Genomic DNA, 17,914 nt, shown 5'->3' with positions numbered 1-17,914 from the left:
TGTAATATAATATATTTCGACTGACGACTGTTATTATATATAATCTAAATATTGAAGGTCTATGACATGCTCTTACTTTTTTATCTGTGTCCTGATACATATTTATGTATAACATTTGATATAATTACGACAAAAGCTTACGGTAAATTTTTTATTATAAATTTGAATACAGCAACTGCAGAGTCAGGACAACTCCAGTACATCCATATAATTAGTGTTGTATAAGTAAAATAAAATATTAAAATGTATAGGTATACCTTGTGGCTTCTTTTATGATACTAGTATAACACTTTGCTTATTACTCTGTGCCTTAGCTATTATAGTATTATCATTTTAACAAAAATTACTGATATAAAGAAAATCAATTACACAACTCGTATTAAATTTTAAATATATTAAGTTGTATAATATTATAAGGTAACGGGGTAAAACGGGGTGAATAGCGAAACACTTTTGAACTTTGAAGTATCATAACGACTTTTCTATTTGGGCTATCAAAATGTTTTTATGTTTAACAAATAATTTTATATTTTTTTTAAGTGCTTTGTTTCTATTCCCCCGAAAGAATGAGAATGGTTTTTTGGTGTATTTTTCTATTTTACCTACTGAAGGATAGATATAAACAATTATTAAGATTTTTAAAATTTAAAAGAACAACATTTTCAACTAAAAACTTTTTTTGTATATTTTTAACTTAAATATATTTTCAATTCAAAAAACAAATACCTAAGCAAAAATAAAAGTAAATTTTCTAAAATAATACATTACTTTTAACAAAACGTAATAGTTTTGCACAAATCTAATACCTATGTATGTAATCTGCAATAATCATTAAATCATTTAACCATGTATAATATTTGTCTTTTCATCAATGTGATTTTTTAGATTATGCTTGCAAATAATTTATTGTTAGGTCTCTATGACCCTATAGTTTGCGAAAAACAGATACCTACCTACTACAGAAATACAGGTGTTGTGGCATAAATATATATACAGAAAAAATATTCTCCAGTTATATATATATATGTATATTCAAATTTTGAACAGTTACTTAGGGATTTGGCTATTTAGTCACATATCTAAGGTAGGTCATCGTAAGTATTTCGTATCTGGTGCATAGTTGTGAGTTCAGGGTTGACATCCAACAAATAACCGTAGTCAAAAATTGCAAACACCTATATGGCATACTTGCTGTTTTCAATTTTATTATCTTTTACAAATAATTATAGATTCGACTATTCGAGTATATTTCATATCCACAGCAGCAATAATAACATAATTACGTTCATTTTTGTTTTATTATTATTACACAAATTAAATTCTCTACATAGGTACATTTTATTTTTAATCAATCGACTAGGTATTATTGACATGTATTACCTACATGCGTATGGCTGTATGATCACCCTGTATTATATTTAAATATTTTAAGTTATTCAATTATACAAAGATATAAATACATATAATATGGGAATGTGTTAGTATGTTGGTATATATTATAGTTAGGCTGCAGGTATTAAAAGTATAAACTATAACATATTTCATTATAGTCTATAATAGATGTGTTCATACAGCCATAGGTGCAAATAGTGTTTGACATTTTGGATGGCTGAACTGCTGAAGTTCAGGTCTATTTACTGGATATTCTTTGTATTGTGTAGTGAAGTCACTAGTTTTTTTTTTTTTTTGGGGGGGGGGGGGCTATAGCAATTCTAGGGGAGCTAATCCTCCAGTCCCCCTTATTTGCGCCTATGCGATATAGCCGTATAATGAGTAGGTACCTATTACAAATGTGGCAGCGTACATAGTGACTATATATTATATGTTTTGTGTTTAATACTTTAATCATTGCATAAAATAGTATATTTAATTAAGTTATAACTATAATAAATATGAGTTATAACCAATAGCAATAAAATATCAAAGAACATAATAACACGTGTATACAAAATGATAAAGTTACAATAATTTATTTTTTACATAGGTTCTTTTCTAAACATGAACAAAATAAACAATTAGGTAATATGAGGAAACTTGAAGTAGATAATACTAACGTTTTCGAAGAATACACCAACACAACTATAATATATTATGCTGTTCAAACTTGCAATTTTTTACAGAAATTAAATTTACACTATACATATTGAATATAAAAGTTAAAATTTAACTGACGACAATGGTAACAATGGCATATCGAGATCATATTGTTTTGTACATTTTACATTCCGGAAGAATCCCGCGACGCGACTGCATTCCTCTTACAAACGTGACCGGATCTCGTCAACTTCCCTGCCGTCGTTACCCGCAGCAGCTGTGACCTGCAGACACAAACGTATTCTGTCGTCGAATGACCGAAGTTTCAAGTTTGATTCCGACACCAGAACGACGACCGTACTCGCCGTCCGACGAAAAGGGCACGCTATAGGGACGTTTCGTCATCGTATTCGTCGCTGCAGCAACCGTCGCCCACCGATAACGACGTACGCTTTTCTCCGCCGTCTGCGGGTAATCACCTATCTATATACGGAGTTCGACGCCGTCGTCCGAAAAGAAATTGCAGAGGATCTCGATGACGACACGCGTCGTAAGCCATGCGATTGAAGTCCAACTTTCGGCTTACAAATCAACAAGAAGCCTTCCTGTCTTTGCACGCGTACATACATTTAATAATAACGGACGCGTGCTAAAGGTTAAGTTACCTAGGTTTTTTTACCGCCAATCACCAACCATTTCGGCAAATACCGACGGCCCCAATCGCCGTCGCCGGTTTTTCGTGTGTTATAATCGTTACTGCGGTGCCCGATCGGGGGGTAAACGTTGGTGTACATCTTGCCGTTTTGGTCGAACACGATCACGGGGGCTTCTTCTTTTTTGGAAAGCCGGAAGTTGGACTGCAATCGCATTGCGTACGACGTCGTCATCGAAAACGTCTTCTGCAATTTCTTTTCGTACGACGGCGACGAAACCCGTAGACGGGTACCCGCGGACGGCCGAGAAGAGCTTGCTGCTGCTACGTCGTTATAGCGGGTCGGCGACGGTTGCGACGAACGCTCGGTGATGACCACCGGATACGTACCACTTTCGTCGGAGGACGAGTACGATCGTCGTTCTGGTGTCCGAATAGAACTTCGGTCATCCGACGACCGAATACGTTTGTGTTTGCACGTCACAGCCTCAGCAGGTAACGACGGCAGGGGAGTTGACGAGATCCGGTCACGATTGTAAGAGGACAGCTGCAGTCGCGTCGCGGTAAACGTCCCGAGACTGTCGGACGAAGCAGATAACGGTTGCGCCGTGGACCACAACAAGGCTTCTGACGACACTGGAAATAGCGAAAAGTAAACCGTTTTATTTTAAACCGTTTAACGTAAATTATGACGTTACAGGTACCTATCGTTGATATTTTAAGTTTAAGATCGACTCAAAAATTTCAGCGCACAATTTATTTTCTCTCTCTATTCGAACGAAAATTTAACTAAAGTTATTTAATATAATATATAGGTAGCAGGTATATACATACGTTTTGATATAGGAAAACCATCCAACCGGCCTTGTAGCACGAAGAAAATAACGCAAACGAATATATCTGCAGCGTTCGACATTCTAATAGATTATTTTAGCAATGTTGATTTTCTGTTGTAGTAGGTAAACAAAATTATTTTTTATAACGAATGTTGCAACGATCATAACAACAAATACAATTTTGGTCTCCTCGGCAATTCGGAAATACGCCAGTACCTATAACCCAACACTGCCTTTTGTTGTACATTTGAAATAAAACTATAAATTTAGAATTATTTTATTTTTAAAAATCCCATATCAATTATTAGCAACCTATGGCTAGTCGGCTAGAGCCACCCTATACAATTCTTGTATTCTGAGCGGAGCGATAAATATATTGATTTTAAAATGTTGCGCGAGTTTTTTTTTGTAGGAATTTCTTGTAAGAAAGCAAATCTATTTGGTAGGCATTTTGAAGAGGGTACAAAAGTAAAATATTAACTATTTGTAAATTATTGGAACTATATACTGAATTAGGACATAAACCACTTGTCCAAAATTTGATTTTTATAGATCGAATTACTCCGAGTGATTCATTAATATTCTGCTACGGAATACCTATATGAAATTAAAAATGCAAGTTGTCATTTAAAAGAGTAAACAACATAAAAATTAATGAAGATAACAATTTTTTCCAAAAAAGCTGTTTTGATTTTTGAAATGATTTAAAATTGTGTAAAAGAGATATTTTCAATAACGTTAGTGTTTTCTGAAATAATGAGTGTCTTAACTCTTAGGTAACCTTTATGCGTTTCAATATAATAGCACAACATATTATAATAATATACTTATATACAGTGGCGTAATTGCGGGGGGGGGGGCACTTGCCCCCCAGAAATGTTTGTGGAGGCAAAAGTATCATTTTGCCCCTCCAAATATCCACATTTAAAAAGTATTCTTAACAAGACTATTAACATAATATTAAAATATTTTTCCCTCAAATTACTTTATAAAAGCTTATATTTTTTTTAGGTTTCTCTTGTTGAATGACATTATGTTGACGTATTGTCTGTGTTATTGTTATCGCAATAATCGCATTATTCGTGACTATTATTATCCGTTATTCGTGAACACGTTATCATATTGAAAACGCGATTATGAAGGAACGGCCGAACGGGAGGTTAATTTTTTTGCCCCCTCCCCCCCCCTAGATTTTTATCCAGTTACGCCACTGCTTATATATACCTAATATGACAAATGACAATATAACCGTGTTGGGATTTGGGAGTATCGTAGTCGTTCGGACGTTCGGTGTGTACGTCTTATGACTTGTGAAGTTGACACTTGATAGTTTATCGTGTTTGTAGTTTACTATTGACTATTGTGTAACCCAAATACACGAAAAATACTACACACAGGCCGCAGAAGTGCAACGGTGGCGGTTAAATTCTATTCACTATTGTCATTTGTCTTGGCCGCAGTGTCGGTAAATAATATTTTATTGTGTCCGGCTGCATTTTTACCACCAACACAAGACAACCCCGCGACACCCGCAACACTCCGCTACTGCTCCAGATAGCACTATAGTAGTGCTGCAGCGTGCGCCAGAAATAGATAAATATTACGGTGCGGTACGCCTTTATCGCGATTATGAAGAACTTTATAATCGTTCTTCATAATCGTGGATTTTATTGGTTGGACATAATGTTAATAATGTTGCGCAGTCGACTGATTTCTGAGTTCCGAGTTCTGACTTTCTTGGGGCCCGTTTTACAATCAAAGTTTAAACCTCGGTTACGCCTAACCCACTGATTTTACCAGCCGAATTCGGTGGTTTAACCTTAGTTTAACGATTGCAAAACGGGCCCTTGGATTGCTTCACTTGGCACTTTGACTGCATGATACAATATTTATCATGTTTGACAGTTTGACTTGACAGTGAGATCTGACTACGGCACTGCACTGTTCACTAGGTACTCAGTAGGTAGTAGTAACTTTACGTAATACGTATAATAATATTATAATATAGTGAGTAAAACTTTGATTTGTACCATGAACCATCTATTGTACTATTTCCGTATAGTATAATTGTTGTAGTAGTATAAATTGTCTTGTTCTGTTGTTACAGTGATACCGTCATTCGTCGCCAGTCGTTCATTGTGGTATTTGATGAATACAATAGATATTACAATCTAATTAATCTGTTCACGATTCTACAATAATTACTACCTAAGTAAGTACCTACTTACATTATATTTTACAGATATATTTTAAATGGATTTTGCTATACATATATAATTTAGCTGAGGGGTTTTTACTGAGTAAAAATATTAACTTTAAAAGGGTGCAAGTAACCATTCTACTGTACATTATGTGTACCTTGACATTGAGAAGGAATGTTACATTGGATAACAATGTCCAAAAAAAATTATTGCAACTTTGCACTAATCTAATTTTCTTAATTTCAAGTAAATAAACTAAGGCGTTTAAGTAAAAAAATGTATGGATTTTATGATACAAGATAATTTGAGAATATCTGTTATTTTGATGATTTTGATAAAAATATAAAAAGAATGATTACAAAATAAAATTGCAACTATTTTTAATATTTTTTTTTTTATGTAAAAAAACTTGCAAAAAACCTTCTATTAATTTTTTTTTACTTTATTAGGTTTATATACGAAAATAAACATTTTATTAAACATCAAACTAAAAAAAAAGTTGAAAATTATATATATCTATATTCTATAATAGAACAAAAAGAGCCGAAATCTTTTAGAAATTATACCAAATTTAGTAAAATATCAAATGTAGATTTTTTTTTTTATTACAACCAATAAACTATATAAATTCATTATGTTTAAATCTGGATTTGCGTAAAAATTCCAATTATCCGTTAATTTTTATTTTTCACGATTATTTAGATAAATACTGGGAATTTTTCAATTTGACCTCAATATTCACATTCCTACTATAAAACAATGTAAATGTATATAAAAGAAAAACACACCTCATTGTGACATGAGTCAATTGTAATACCAATAAATAGAAAATTAGTAACTTAGATTACAACCTTTTTCTGGTAGCCAGCAGGTATTTTTTTATTATTTTACTAGTAAATATACTTACCTAACAAGTAAATACTAAATGCTAATAGTTTAATATGTACCTAATAATACATAAGATAAACAAATTATTAAGTGTAAGAAATCCATCAATACAAACACAAAACAGTGTAACCATCCTATTTTTCTATGAGTATCAATTGTTTGTTTAATTAATTTATAGTTAACCCTTAATATTTTATTCAGGCTTAAATGATTAAATTAAGTTTGATTTTTATGAATTAATTTGGTTGTAGAGCCCTCCTTTTCATTATATACAAGGCTTATCATTAATAAGATTAGCTAATTTAATTTATTATATTTAATTTAACTTCATCTTATTTTATATTAACATTAACATCACTCGTGATTATTGTAAAAAATAATTTCAAGATTATACAATACTTAATTCCTATTTAAAAAAAAAAAAATTATAAAATATGTATATAGGTAGATACAATTAACAATTATAATAATATATTATGTAATATGTATACTGTTTAGGTATAATATTATTACATCATGTATGCAGTATGCAGTATCAATATTTTCTTCGTTTTTAGAGCATACAATTCCCAGCCCTATACTTACCTACGTCATACAAGATACAAAGAGTATTTTCATAACGATGGGTATATGTAACTCATTGTTATTATTAACTTTTGACTTTTATAAGTACCTCACGCTTGATAATTTAAAGTTAATTTTGGGAAATAGTATCAAAATAAAATTCTAATGCATGGCGCCTGGTACACTTAATTGTATTTTTTCCCCATATTATCTTCAGCTCAGAGCTTACATGAATAATATAATATAAACTCTGCTATTAAACTATTTTTAAGGATTATTAAATGTCACATTTTAACTTTAAAATACTTTTATACGCGCCTCATCTCCTGGTAGGTAATAAAATATTTTCCATACCAACTTTCAACTGAATGAAGATAAAAATAAATACGCAAATTATAACTTATTTCGTATTTTTATTATAAAAATAACGAGATACAAAATTAAAAAAAAATTAAAAATATTCGTCAGCATAATTATTTTAACTGTATATGACTCACATTATATTATAATGCTAATTTACTATATATTATATAACCATAATTGTTTTTGTATTAAGTGTTCATTTTATCATATTTTACTGTCGTATTTTAACATATTTATTTAGAGTAATCTGAAAAAAAAATTTATAGAAAATGTGTTTATTTAATAATATTTATGTAGTATTTTTTAGCATATTTTTGATTATTTTTAATAAAACAAATGCATATTTCATCATTTTTTATTGCATTTAAATCCTAGCCCTAATTATGACACGTCGATGTGTACGCACAGCGTGTGTGTGTGTGTGTATTCTGCAGACTGATGTCGCTACCGGCTCTACAAAAGTAGGTACACTTTGATTTCAACCCGTATTTGTTGACGACACACCGCTCCTACTTTTAAATAATTTGCGGTTAGCGTCAACGACTTGCAATTTGCGAACTGTTGGGGTCAGTCGACCGCGGGAGTAGGTTACCACAGTATACATTATATACAGATATAATCAGTACAATTTAAATAAGGTTTAAACATGGCATATAATAATAATATGTTAATAACAAATAAATGGTATTGGTTGAATCAAAAACTTAACACATACAAAACAATGATAATATAAAATGTATGGCTTGAGGCGAGTGGTGGACGTTGGCATAAAACTGTACGACGCTGGACAAAACACGGCGACGACGGCGAACAAACGAGAACGAAAAACACGTCAGACCGACGAACTCGTACATTGACGAACTTGAACAAAAACAGACGGAAGTGTTCGACAATAACAACGGGCGTCGCGGGTTCAGGACATTTTGACGGGGGCCTGGTACAAGCGTACCTAAGCCAAAAACTGGTTGACCGGTGGTGAACAGTGGTAACTGGTAACGTGGGCGGGATCACGGTGGCAGGGGATGAGGTCGAACTTTGCGGATATCATTCCAGGTCAACAAAACTTTGGCAGAAGCATATTCTTCGTGCAAAGTTGACCATGGATTCCCTTATGAATTTTTTCGACCTCTTCCATAATGATGTGCGACTATCAGACCGTGCAGGATTTGGCTGAATTTCAGCTGCTACCAGTGCGACAGCTGACTTCACTGGTCCGTACATGGGCGAGTGAATGCTCAGCTCTGCAGAAGACCGGAAAACTACTGCATTTTCTCGCAGCGGCCGTAACTGTATCCCGACAGTTGTAGTGATCCTGCGATCCACGGCCAAATCCAAAGCTTCAATCACGGAAAGACCAGAACATTGCTGCAGGCATTTCAGCGTTTCCATTTGGTCGTCTGCCCCCGAAGTCATAAGAACAGGCGGCACTGGTGGTGGGTCGATCTGTACTACCGGGCTGTTCACGGGTGAGTCAGTTGTCAGTTCTGGCGTCGACCGGAAACTCTCGGTAAGTCCACACCGTAACAGACATCCGACTGTAGTGTTCTTGTGGTCACCGGCCAAGTCCAAAGCGTCGATCAAGCAACGACTCTCATCGGAATAATTAAACGATTGTGTGAATCTTGAAGATCCCAAATTGGCTTCCATCTCTGTCGTGTATATAAGAAGGTTAAGCGACAAACAGAAATGAAAAAGTTTTTTTTACTAATATGTCTACGACTGTTGCGAACGAGTGATAAACATGTAATGACGGATTTCAAATTATTATTATAACAGTCATATAATATATAAATAATAGTCTTGTAGTTTCCCTAGTTTATATTGTGGCCAGCTATAGGTAACAATTAAATACAAATACAAATACAAAAAATAAGTGTATAACTAAATCCTTTATCCTTTACATATATTTTTAAAAAAATATGTTAGAAGACATCATAGACAAGTGCAAAATTATTTAATGTTCGATGATTAAATTAGTATACAAATATTACAATGCCAATAATATTTATTTGCACGCCAAATTGTAATTTATTACAACTTTACTTAGGGAATAATATCATTGTTATTAACTTAAAAAATACATAAATCTTAATAAAAAATTGTTTTATTTTATTGTTACTTAATTTGTATGCAATATTATATAACCTAATGGCTAATGGATAGGGTTTTTATTCGTCCCGGTCTTTACGGCATGTCCCGGTGTCCCAGCAGGTCATTAAGTTTGTCCCGATTAATAGAAGCTGAGAGAAAATAACTTTAACACTATATTATTTAATAATAACACATAGAATAATAAAGTATACTGGATCAATATATGATTATCTTATTGAGTTAGGGAAAGGATGAATGAACATTCTGAACGAGGTTGTGTAGAATTAATTTTGATTTAACTAGTAAGGGATTTTATGAAAAAATAAGAATATTATAATTCTATTGAAAGAAACTCATTCGAACGAAAGTCATCAACATTGGCCGGGTTGAGCTGGTCGTCTGCAGGTCCTCTTCAGGTCGTTGTCAGTCCTCGAGTTCCACTATCGACCACCGACTATGACTCTTCATTCTTGACCATCCAACTATCAACCGCCGACTATATTCTATCGTCTACCTCACTGTAGACTCTATCATAACTACCGCCAGGCGTCGGCTATTTACTCGATGTGAGCTGAACATCGCGTCAGCATAATATATATTTCATACATATATACACATTTGTCATTAGTCATTACTAACACTCAGCATATTAGCCGTGCTCAACGTAGGGAGTAATGTACGATGTCGATGACGATAATCGTTACAAGTTGATACTATTATTATGTTGTTTTGTAGTGAAATAATAATTATTTATGATTTCAGTTTTTCCGTCCTTTGTTTAATGTTGGCAGATTTTTAGAACCAAATGATTTTCTGAATGTTTTATCTGCAAAAGTAAAAAAATTTATTAACAATAATAAGTGGAATGAAGAAGAAAAAAAGATAATTGAAAACACATTTGATCGGTTCAATAAAATATTACAATTGGACATTCAAGACAATAATTTTGATGATGATAATAAATTATAAAACTGCTGTTCACAATATGAATGAGTCTTATATAAAAGATAATACTGAGGATTATTTAAACTCAGATTCTAAATCAAAATTTGTATACAATTATTTACATTATACAATACTATGTAGGTACCAACTGTACCCTAGGTACTATATTTTTTTTTATATGTGTCAATTTACTGATATTACTTTATATTATTTTTTACTTTTATTTTCAAATACACAACAATATTAATTATTTTTGTTTCCCCATAGTTATATTAAGCTTATATTTTCTTTGCATTTCAAAATTTGGTATATCCATAATGACACAGGTATGTTCCTATAGGTACCTATACATATTTTGGTGTCTCAGCTAGAATAAAGTATAGAAGTAGCCACTAGGTAGTAGGTTGAAGCGTCGAATATGTGTGTTTACGCAAATGGATAAGGTAAACATTTTAAGCCATGGATGCTCAAAACCCCCAAAAACATTATCGTCTATAATTTTTCTTACAGGCGATTTTACACTACAATTAAACAAAAGTGAAATAATAACAAACGATTTTCGTGAATGCATTCTATCTATGGTGGTCTTAGAGAGAAATCAATTATGGCGCCCAAAAATCCTCTTTAAGAGGACTCCTCAGTGTCCTCACATGCACAGTCACACGCATTAGAATTGTCTCCGTCTTACAATTGCGTAACATAGCAGCTCAAAAGTTCACGTTTGGCTTTGTCAGTTTAAAAATCATAGTGAATTGACCTACTGCGAAAGTTAATATCGGTAATAGTAAGAACATTATTCGTGTTTGTATACGTGGGTTTTTTTTTCTTTTATTCCGGGCAACAGAAAAGTTAAGATACATTTTGAACACCATACACCATACACCAAATATTAAATAACGAATTGAACAGAGTTTGAGTCATAAAGAATTGGTACATTTAAGAGTGTGCAATAGTAAAAGTGTTACGTATGTACCTTTAGAGTTAAGTATTTTAAATGATTCATGTTGCAATATTACACTTAATCAACGTTATCCAAAACCAATTCATTTAGATGAAATAAAAAATTTAAAATTCGACAAAGAAGCTTTTTTAAAAATCATTTCAAAGTTAAATACACAAGATGAATTACTAAATTCAATATTATTAAATAAGACGTATGAATTTGTATATACAAACAAATATTTAATCATTATAATAGCTGTTATAATATTATACTCGAGTCTAAAATTCTGTATAAAAAAAAAAAAAAAATATTTCAGCTTTAGAAAATATAAATTTAGGCTATTGTCCTGTGTCCATTGCTCCACCAAAACACTAAACTTTACTTTATAATTTATAATTACATTTATACATGTAAAATTTAAATCTCTTATACATTTTTTCATACTAATAGTAGGTAGTTATACTTTATTTTTTAAAAATACAGATTTTATCGTATCCACGCATTTGTTAAATATAAGTCTTAGAAATTTAAATGATTTATGTGTATTTAATATTTAATTTATTTAATATTTTAATATTTATATAATAATTTATAGTTATTTGTACAGTTAATAATTATGTAATTACTTAGTAATTTAAACGATTATAATATGACATTTCGTTAGTAAATAGTAATAATTAAATATTTGTAATTTGTGTACAATACGTTCAATAAATGTTATAACATTTGAATTAATTTTGTTTATTTTTTTTTTTTACAAAATACTCCAATACCATAGTTTATATTTTAATTATTGTAATAATAATTTATTCATTCAAACGATTATAATATAATTATTATATGACATTTAATTTTGATTTTTTTTTTATATAATTATTAATTATTCCGATATCGTAATAATTAGTATTTTTATCATACCCAAATAGTTCGATAATTCAAGTAATACGGCTCATTGAAGCGGTTTACAGCAAAACTACGTATTACAAAAATTGTAGAGAAGAACTTTTTTAACAATCGTAAGAAACCCGAATTTCGATATTTTTATAAATTAGTTGAATAATTAATCGATAAAAAGTTAAAAACCGTGTTAATTTACCATGTGATATTGGACGATTGGAATACGATAACAAAAATCGGATTTCTTACGATTGTTAAAAAAGTTGTCGTCTACAATTTTTATAATAGGTAGTTTTGTTGTAAACCGCTTCAATAAGCCGTATTACTTGAAGAGCAAAAGTATAGTTTTTATCAGTAGGTATGAAATTCGGATACGAATACAAAAATATATAAAACCGAACAAAATTAAATAATATTTGTCATGAAATATAATATAATAATCATTTTCTTATCTGGGTTATTTATAAACTATGTACGGGCGCACGGCTGCGATAGAAAACCCGTTTTGACCTACGGTGCGGTACTGCTGTTATCGCGCGCGGGGGTGGTGGTATGAACACAAAAATATCGAAATTCTGGCTTCATACGATTGTTAAAAAAGTTCTCCTCTACAATTTTTGTAATAGGTATTTATACTGTGAAACGCTTCAATAAGCCGTATTCCTGGAATTACGAAACAATGTTTTTATGCCATATTTTGTCTACTATAGTGCGCCCTCTTAACGCAAGTCGTTGCCGACAACCGCACAATTCGTAGGATCGGTATCGGCGTTTACAGCATTTATGAGCATTTTTAATTTGTGCTACATTACGTAAGTACAGTGGCGGCTCGAAGTAGGTATATTTGAATCATGTGATTCATAGAAATATTAATGGGTGGGTGGGTGGGTGGGTGTCCTGTGGTTGGGAAAGTTAGTTTGAAGAAGTTTTAAAAGTTGGTAATTCAATTAGAAATATAATGTTCAGCTCTATATATATGGACTACATGTGTATCAGCGTAAGTCGTACAGTAACAGCCAACATTAGGTTAATCCCGGTTAATCCCGGTTAATCCCGGTACCCGCATGTGTAAAGAATGGAATATAAATATATTGATATGTAATATAAGTACAATTATTATATGGTTCAGGGGTGATACAGGGTTATATAATATTTACTGTGTATACCATAGGTTCTCAAACTTATTTCATCCAACGCCCACTTTGAGAATCAAAAATTTTCTAGCGCCCCCCCCCCCCCAAAAAAAAAAATTAACTTAGCATCTGTTATGTCTTTTAAAAATAGATATTACAATTTATAATATATAAATATGCTATATCTAATTTCTGAGTTCTAACATACATTTTAAATTAGCTTTTTGGATGACAGCAATCAAAACGCATACTTTTTCACACTTAAAAGTATTTTTATTAAAACGAAACATTTATAATTAAAATTATTCACATTAAAATTATTTTTATTAAAATCATGCTAAAAAAGTTATGAATTCAAAATATAAAATTTATAAATTGAAAAAGGATTTTGTTTTAATAAATATAGATTTACTATATTACATTTTGTATTAATATATGTATAAATATATAAATGAGACTTTTTTTAATATAATATAATTATAATATTTATATATATAATTTTTTGTATCGCCCCCTAAACCTAACTCAACGCCCCCAAAATTCCTTCGGGCATCCTACCGCCCCCCTGAAGACCACCAACGCCCATTAGGGGGCGCTATCGCCCATTTTGAGAATGACTGGTGTATACTAATGAAATACCTATAACTGGCATAACTTATCCGCTAAAAAACTATGAATTCACCTTTTGGAGAGCAGTGAAAATTTTTTTAGGGTGGTTGGTGTAAAAATATTAAATGTGAGTCAAGAAAAAAAAAGTTCAAGCCGCCACTGCGTAAGTATACCTACTAAAAGTTGCTAGTAAACTTAACCATCTTGAAAAACTCACATATTGAAACACAAATTAAGATTCATGTTCTTATCATTAAGTCTTATAAAAGGTGGATTCACTCTAACTTTTAAAGTAACGGAGCTAAACTTGTTCTGCTGATCGCAACTTAGCAATCTTAAAATTCATTAGATCGTAGTTTGCTTTATTAAAATCATAACACCAAGAATTCGAACAATAAATATTACATGATAGGGAAAAACGCATAAAAATCATTAAATATATGGTATACTTACTTAGTAAGGACTGTTGATATTGCAATGATGACAATATATTGATGTCCATGAATTTGACCCACCCACTTTCTATGATAAGACCCAAACCAATACCAAAAGTTAGCAAATAGTTAGCAAATAATAGCAAATTTACTATAGAAGTTAGCAAATCATTATTGAGGCAGTTATAAGCATTATTTATTTGGGTGGGCCAAGTTCAGGTGACCCACCCACTTTGTCCGATCGTCTCCAAACAAACGCTGGTAGTTAGCAAACAGTTAGCAAATAATAGCAAATCAATTTTTGAAGTTAGCAAATCAAAATTCTATTTTTGGCAGATTTTAGAAAAAAAAAATTCCAGCCACCCACTTTGTCTGATCGTCTCCAAACAAACGCCGTTAGTTAGCAAACAGTTAGCAAATAATAGCAAATCAATTTTTGAAGTTAGCAAATCAAAATTTTATTTTTGGCCGATTTTATAATAGTTAGCGAAATAATAGCAAATTATTAATTATTATTTTTGCATTACTCTTTTATATTATTTTTAGATTATGAATTACGATAGTATCCATAATAAAACTCATATACTCATATACGATATTAGTTATTACTTATTAGGTGTAATTGTTAGTGTTTTATAAAATAGATACGTGTATGAGTATGAGTATGAGTAAACGTGTTGTGTTATTTTACCACCTCAATCCAAACTAGTGGTGAAGTGCTGAAGTCCCCAACAAATATTATTTGTGTTCCATAATCCTGTTTAATATTAATATCTTAGCCCGTTAATAGATTTACATTTGTCGTGTTCATCTTATTAGCAGTAACCACGATATGTGATGATACCAGAAGACATTAATCGTGTGAAAAAAACACAGACTACAGAGTGTGATGCATACACGATGATTGAACACTGGTTGATCATGATCCGGTCGTAGTGTTGGTTTGGATTGAGGTGGTAAAATAACACAACACGTTTATTTGCTTTATGTCACTAATTAGTATATAATATTATTACAGCCAAATAATACACAGGCATGAAGTTCGTGAAAGTGATGTAGGTATTAACTATACTATTTATAACATGGTCAAATCCCATATAATGTAGATATGAAAATATTTTTGTAACCCCCCACCCATAAAAAAGGCTTATGTACGCTACTCAAGCAGATTGAGAATATTTTAGAAGTTGTCATATCACCAAGGATACGAAAAATCATACTCATACACGTATCTATTTTATAAAACACTAAAAATTACACCTAATAAGTAATAACTAATATCGTATATGAGTATATGAGTTTTATTATGGATATTATCGTAATTCATAATCTAAAAATAATATAAAAGAGTAATGCAAAAATAATAATTAATAATTTGCTATTATTTCACTAACTATTTGCTAACTACCTGCGTTTGTTTGGAGACGTTCGGACAAAGTGGGTGGGCTGGAATTTTTTTTTCTAAAATCGGCCAAAAATAGAATTTTGATTTGCTAACTTCAAAAATTGATTTGCTATTATTTGCTAACTGTTTGCTAACTACCGGCGTTTGTTTGGAGACGATCGGACAAAGTGGGTGGGCTGGAATTTTTTTTTCTAAAATCTGCCAAAAATAGAATTTTGATTTGCTAACTTCAAAAATTGATTTGCTATTATTTGCTAACTGTTTGCTAACTACCGGCGTTTGTTTGGAGACGATCGGACAAAGTGGGTGGGCTGGAATTTTTTTTTCTAAAATCGGCCAAAGTGGGTGGGCTGGAATTTTTTTTTCTAAAATCGGCCAAAAATAGAATTTTGATTTGCTAACTTCAAAAATTGATTTGCTATTATTTGCTAACTGTTTGCTAACTACCGGCGTTTGTTTGGAGACGATCGGACAAAGTGGGTGGGCTGGAATTTTTTTTTCTAAAATCGGCCAAAAATAGAATTTTGATTTGCTAACTTCAAAAATTGATTTGCTATTATTTGCTAACTGTTTGCTAACTACCGGCGTTTGTTTGGAGACGATCGGACAAAGTGGGTGGGCTGGAATTTTTTTTCTAAAATCGGCCAAAAATAGAATTTTGATTTGCTAACTTCAAAAATTGATTTGCTATTATTTTCTAACTGTTTGCTAACTACCGGCGTTTGTTTGGAGACGATCGGACAAAGTGGGTGGGTTACCTGAACTTGGCCCACCCAAATAAATAATGCTTATAACTGCCTCAATAATGATTTGCTAACTTCTATAGTAAATTTGCTATTATTTGCTAACTATTTGCTAACTTTTGGTATTGGTTTGGGTCTTATCATAGAAAGTGGGTGGGTCAAATTCATGGACATAATATATTGTGTTTCCACACACCATTAGTTTACAAAAAAAAAAAAAAAGTAATACAGGCTTCAATGTTTCTTACTATTTGTTGTTCGATATAATATATTTTATAACATATCTATAATATTAATAATGTAATACCATAATATTTATTTATTTATTTATTCATTAATACGGACAAAAGTCCAATTCACAATATATATGTATAGATAACAATAATATAATATAATTTAAAATAATAAAATATAACATGAGAATAGATGAAACGATTAATATATAGAATAATAGGAATAATAATAATAATAATGATTATAATAATAAAATCATATAATCGTGTAATTAGTAATTACATATTATTATTATTGTACACAATTCTCTTGAAATTATAAATAAATATCACAGAGCCGTAATCGTAATATGCAACGAGACTACAATCGATCAGTCACATTTGACATTACCAACGATAGCAAATACCACATATCCATAACAAGGAGAACAAAGCACCGATATTGTTTTAAGAATAAAGGAAGGGTGGTGGGTGCGTAGCCTCAGCCTTCCAATAATGCGCATCAGCTGGCACGTCTGAAATATTACTTTTTAGTACGACAGTAAGTATTATAGTGTGCCTATATTATGGTCAGTGATGTAAATTGTATAATACAAATTGTATAATATTGTATTATACAAACGTATTATACGTCATGTATAAAAAAATAAAATACAAATAGTATAAAAAAAAATTGTGGTAAATGGTAGATCAATAATAAAGAGAAATTAATATACGCATCACAATGTTTCAACTTATAACAGTAATACAACGACGGAGCACGGCCACACAAGTAACATGGTTATTAGTAGGTGGTAGTCACGATCATAGTATAGGAAAGATATTATAAAGATCAACACCAAAGGACTATATTCTAGTCATAGATCAACTAACCTAAGTTCTATGATTCTAGTCGTAAACATTTGTAAATCGTTCGTAAATAGTAGTCTGATATCTTACTGAT

The 17,914-nt window shown here is 31.5% G+C and overlaps 1 protein-coding gene across 1 annotated transcript; it reads right to left on the bottom strand.

The window, feature by feature from the left end:
- Positions 1-8,469: 8,469 nt before the first annotated feature.
- Positions 8,470-9,185, bottom strand: LOC132944444 (uncharacterized). The gene has a single exon (XM_061013773.1). It carries the CDS (start codon positions 9,183-9,185, stop codon positions 8,583-8,585), a length of 603 nt encoding a protein of 200 aa, XP_060869756.1. The 3' UTR covers positions 8,470-8,582.
- Between the last annotated feature and the right edge of the window lie 8,729 nt (positions 9,186-17,914).

Source organism: Metopolophium dirhodum, chromosome 5 (assembly GCF_019925205.1).
Source record: "Metopolophium dirhodum isolate CAU chromosome 5, ASM1992520v1, whole genome shotgun sequence".
In the NCBI taxonomy this organism is placed as follows: domain Eukaryota; kingdom Metazoa; phylum Arthropoda; class Insecta; order Hemiptera; family Aphididae; genus Metopolophium; species Metopolophium dirhodum.
This window is presented reverse-complemented; position numbering and strand designations above follow the sequence as displayed.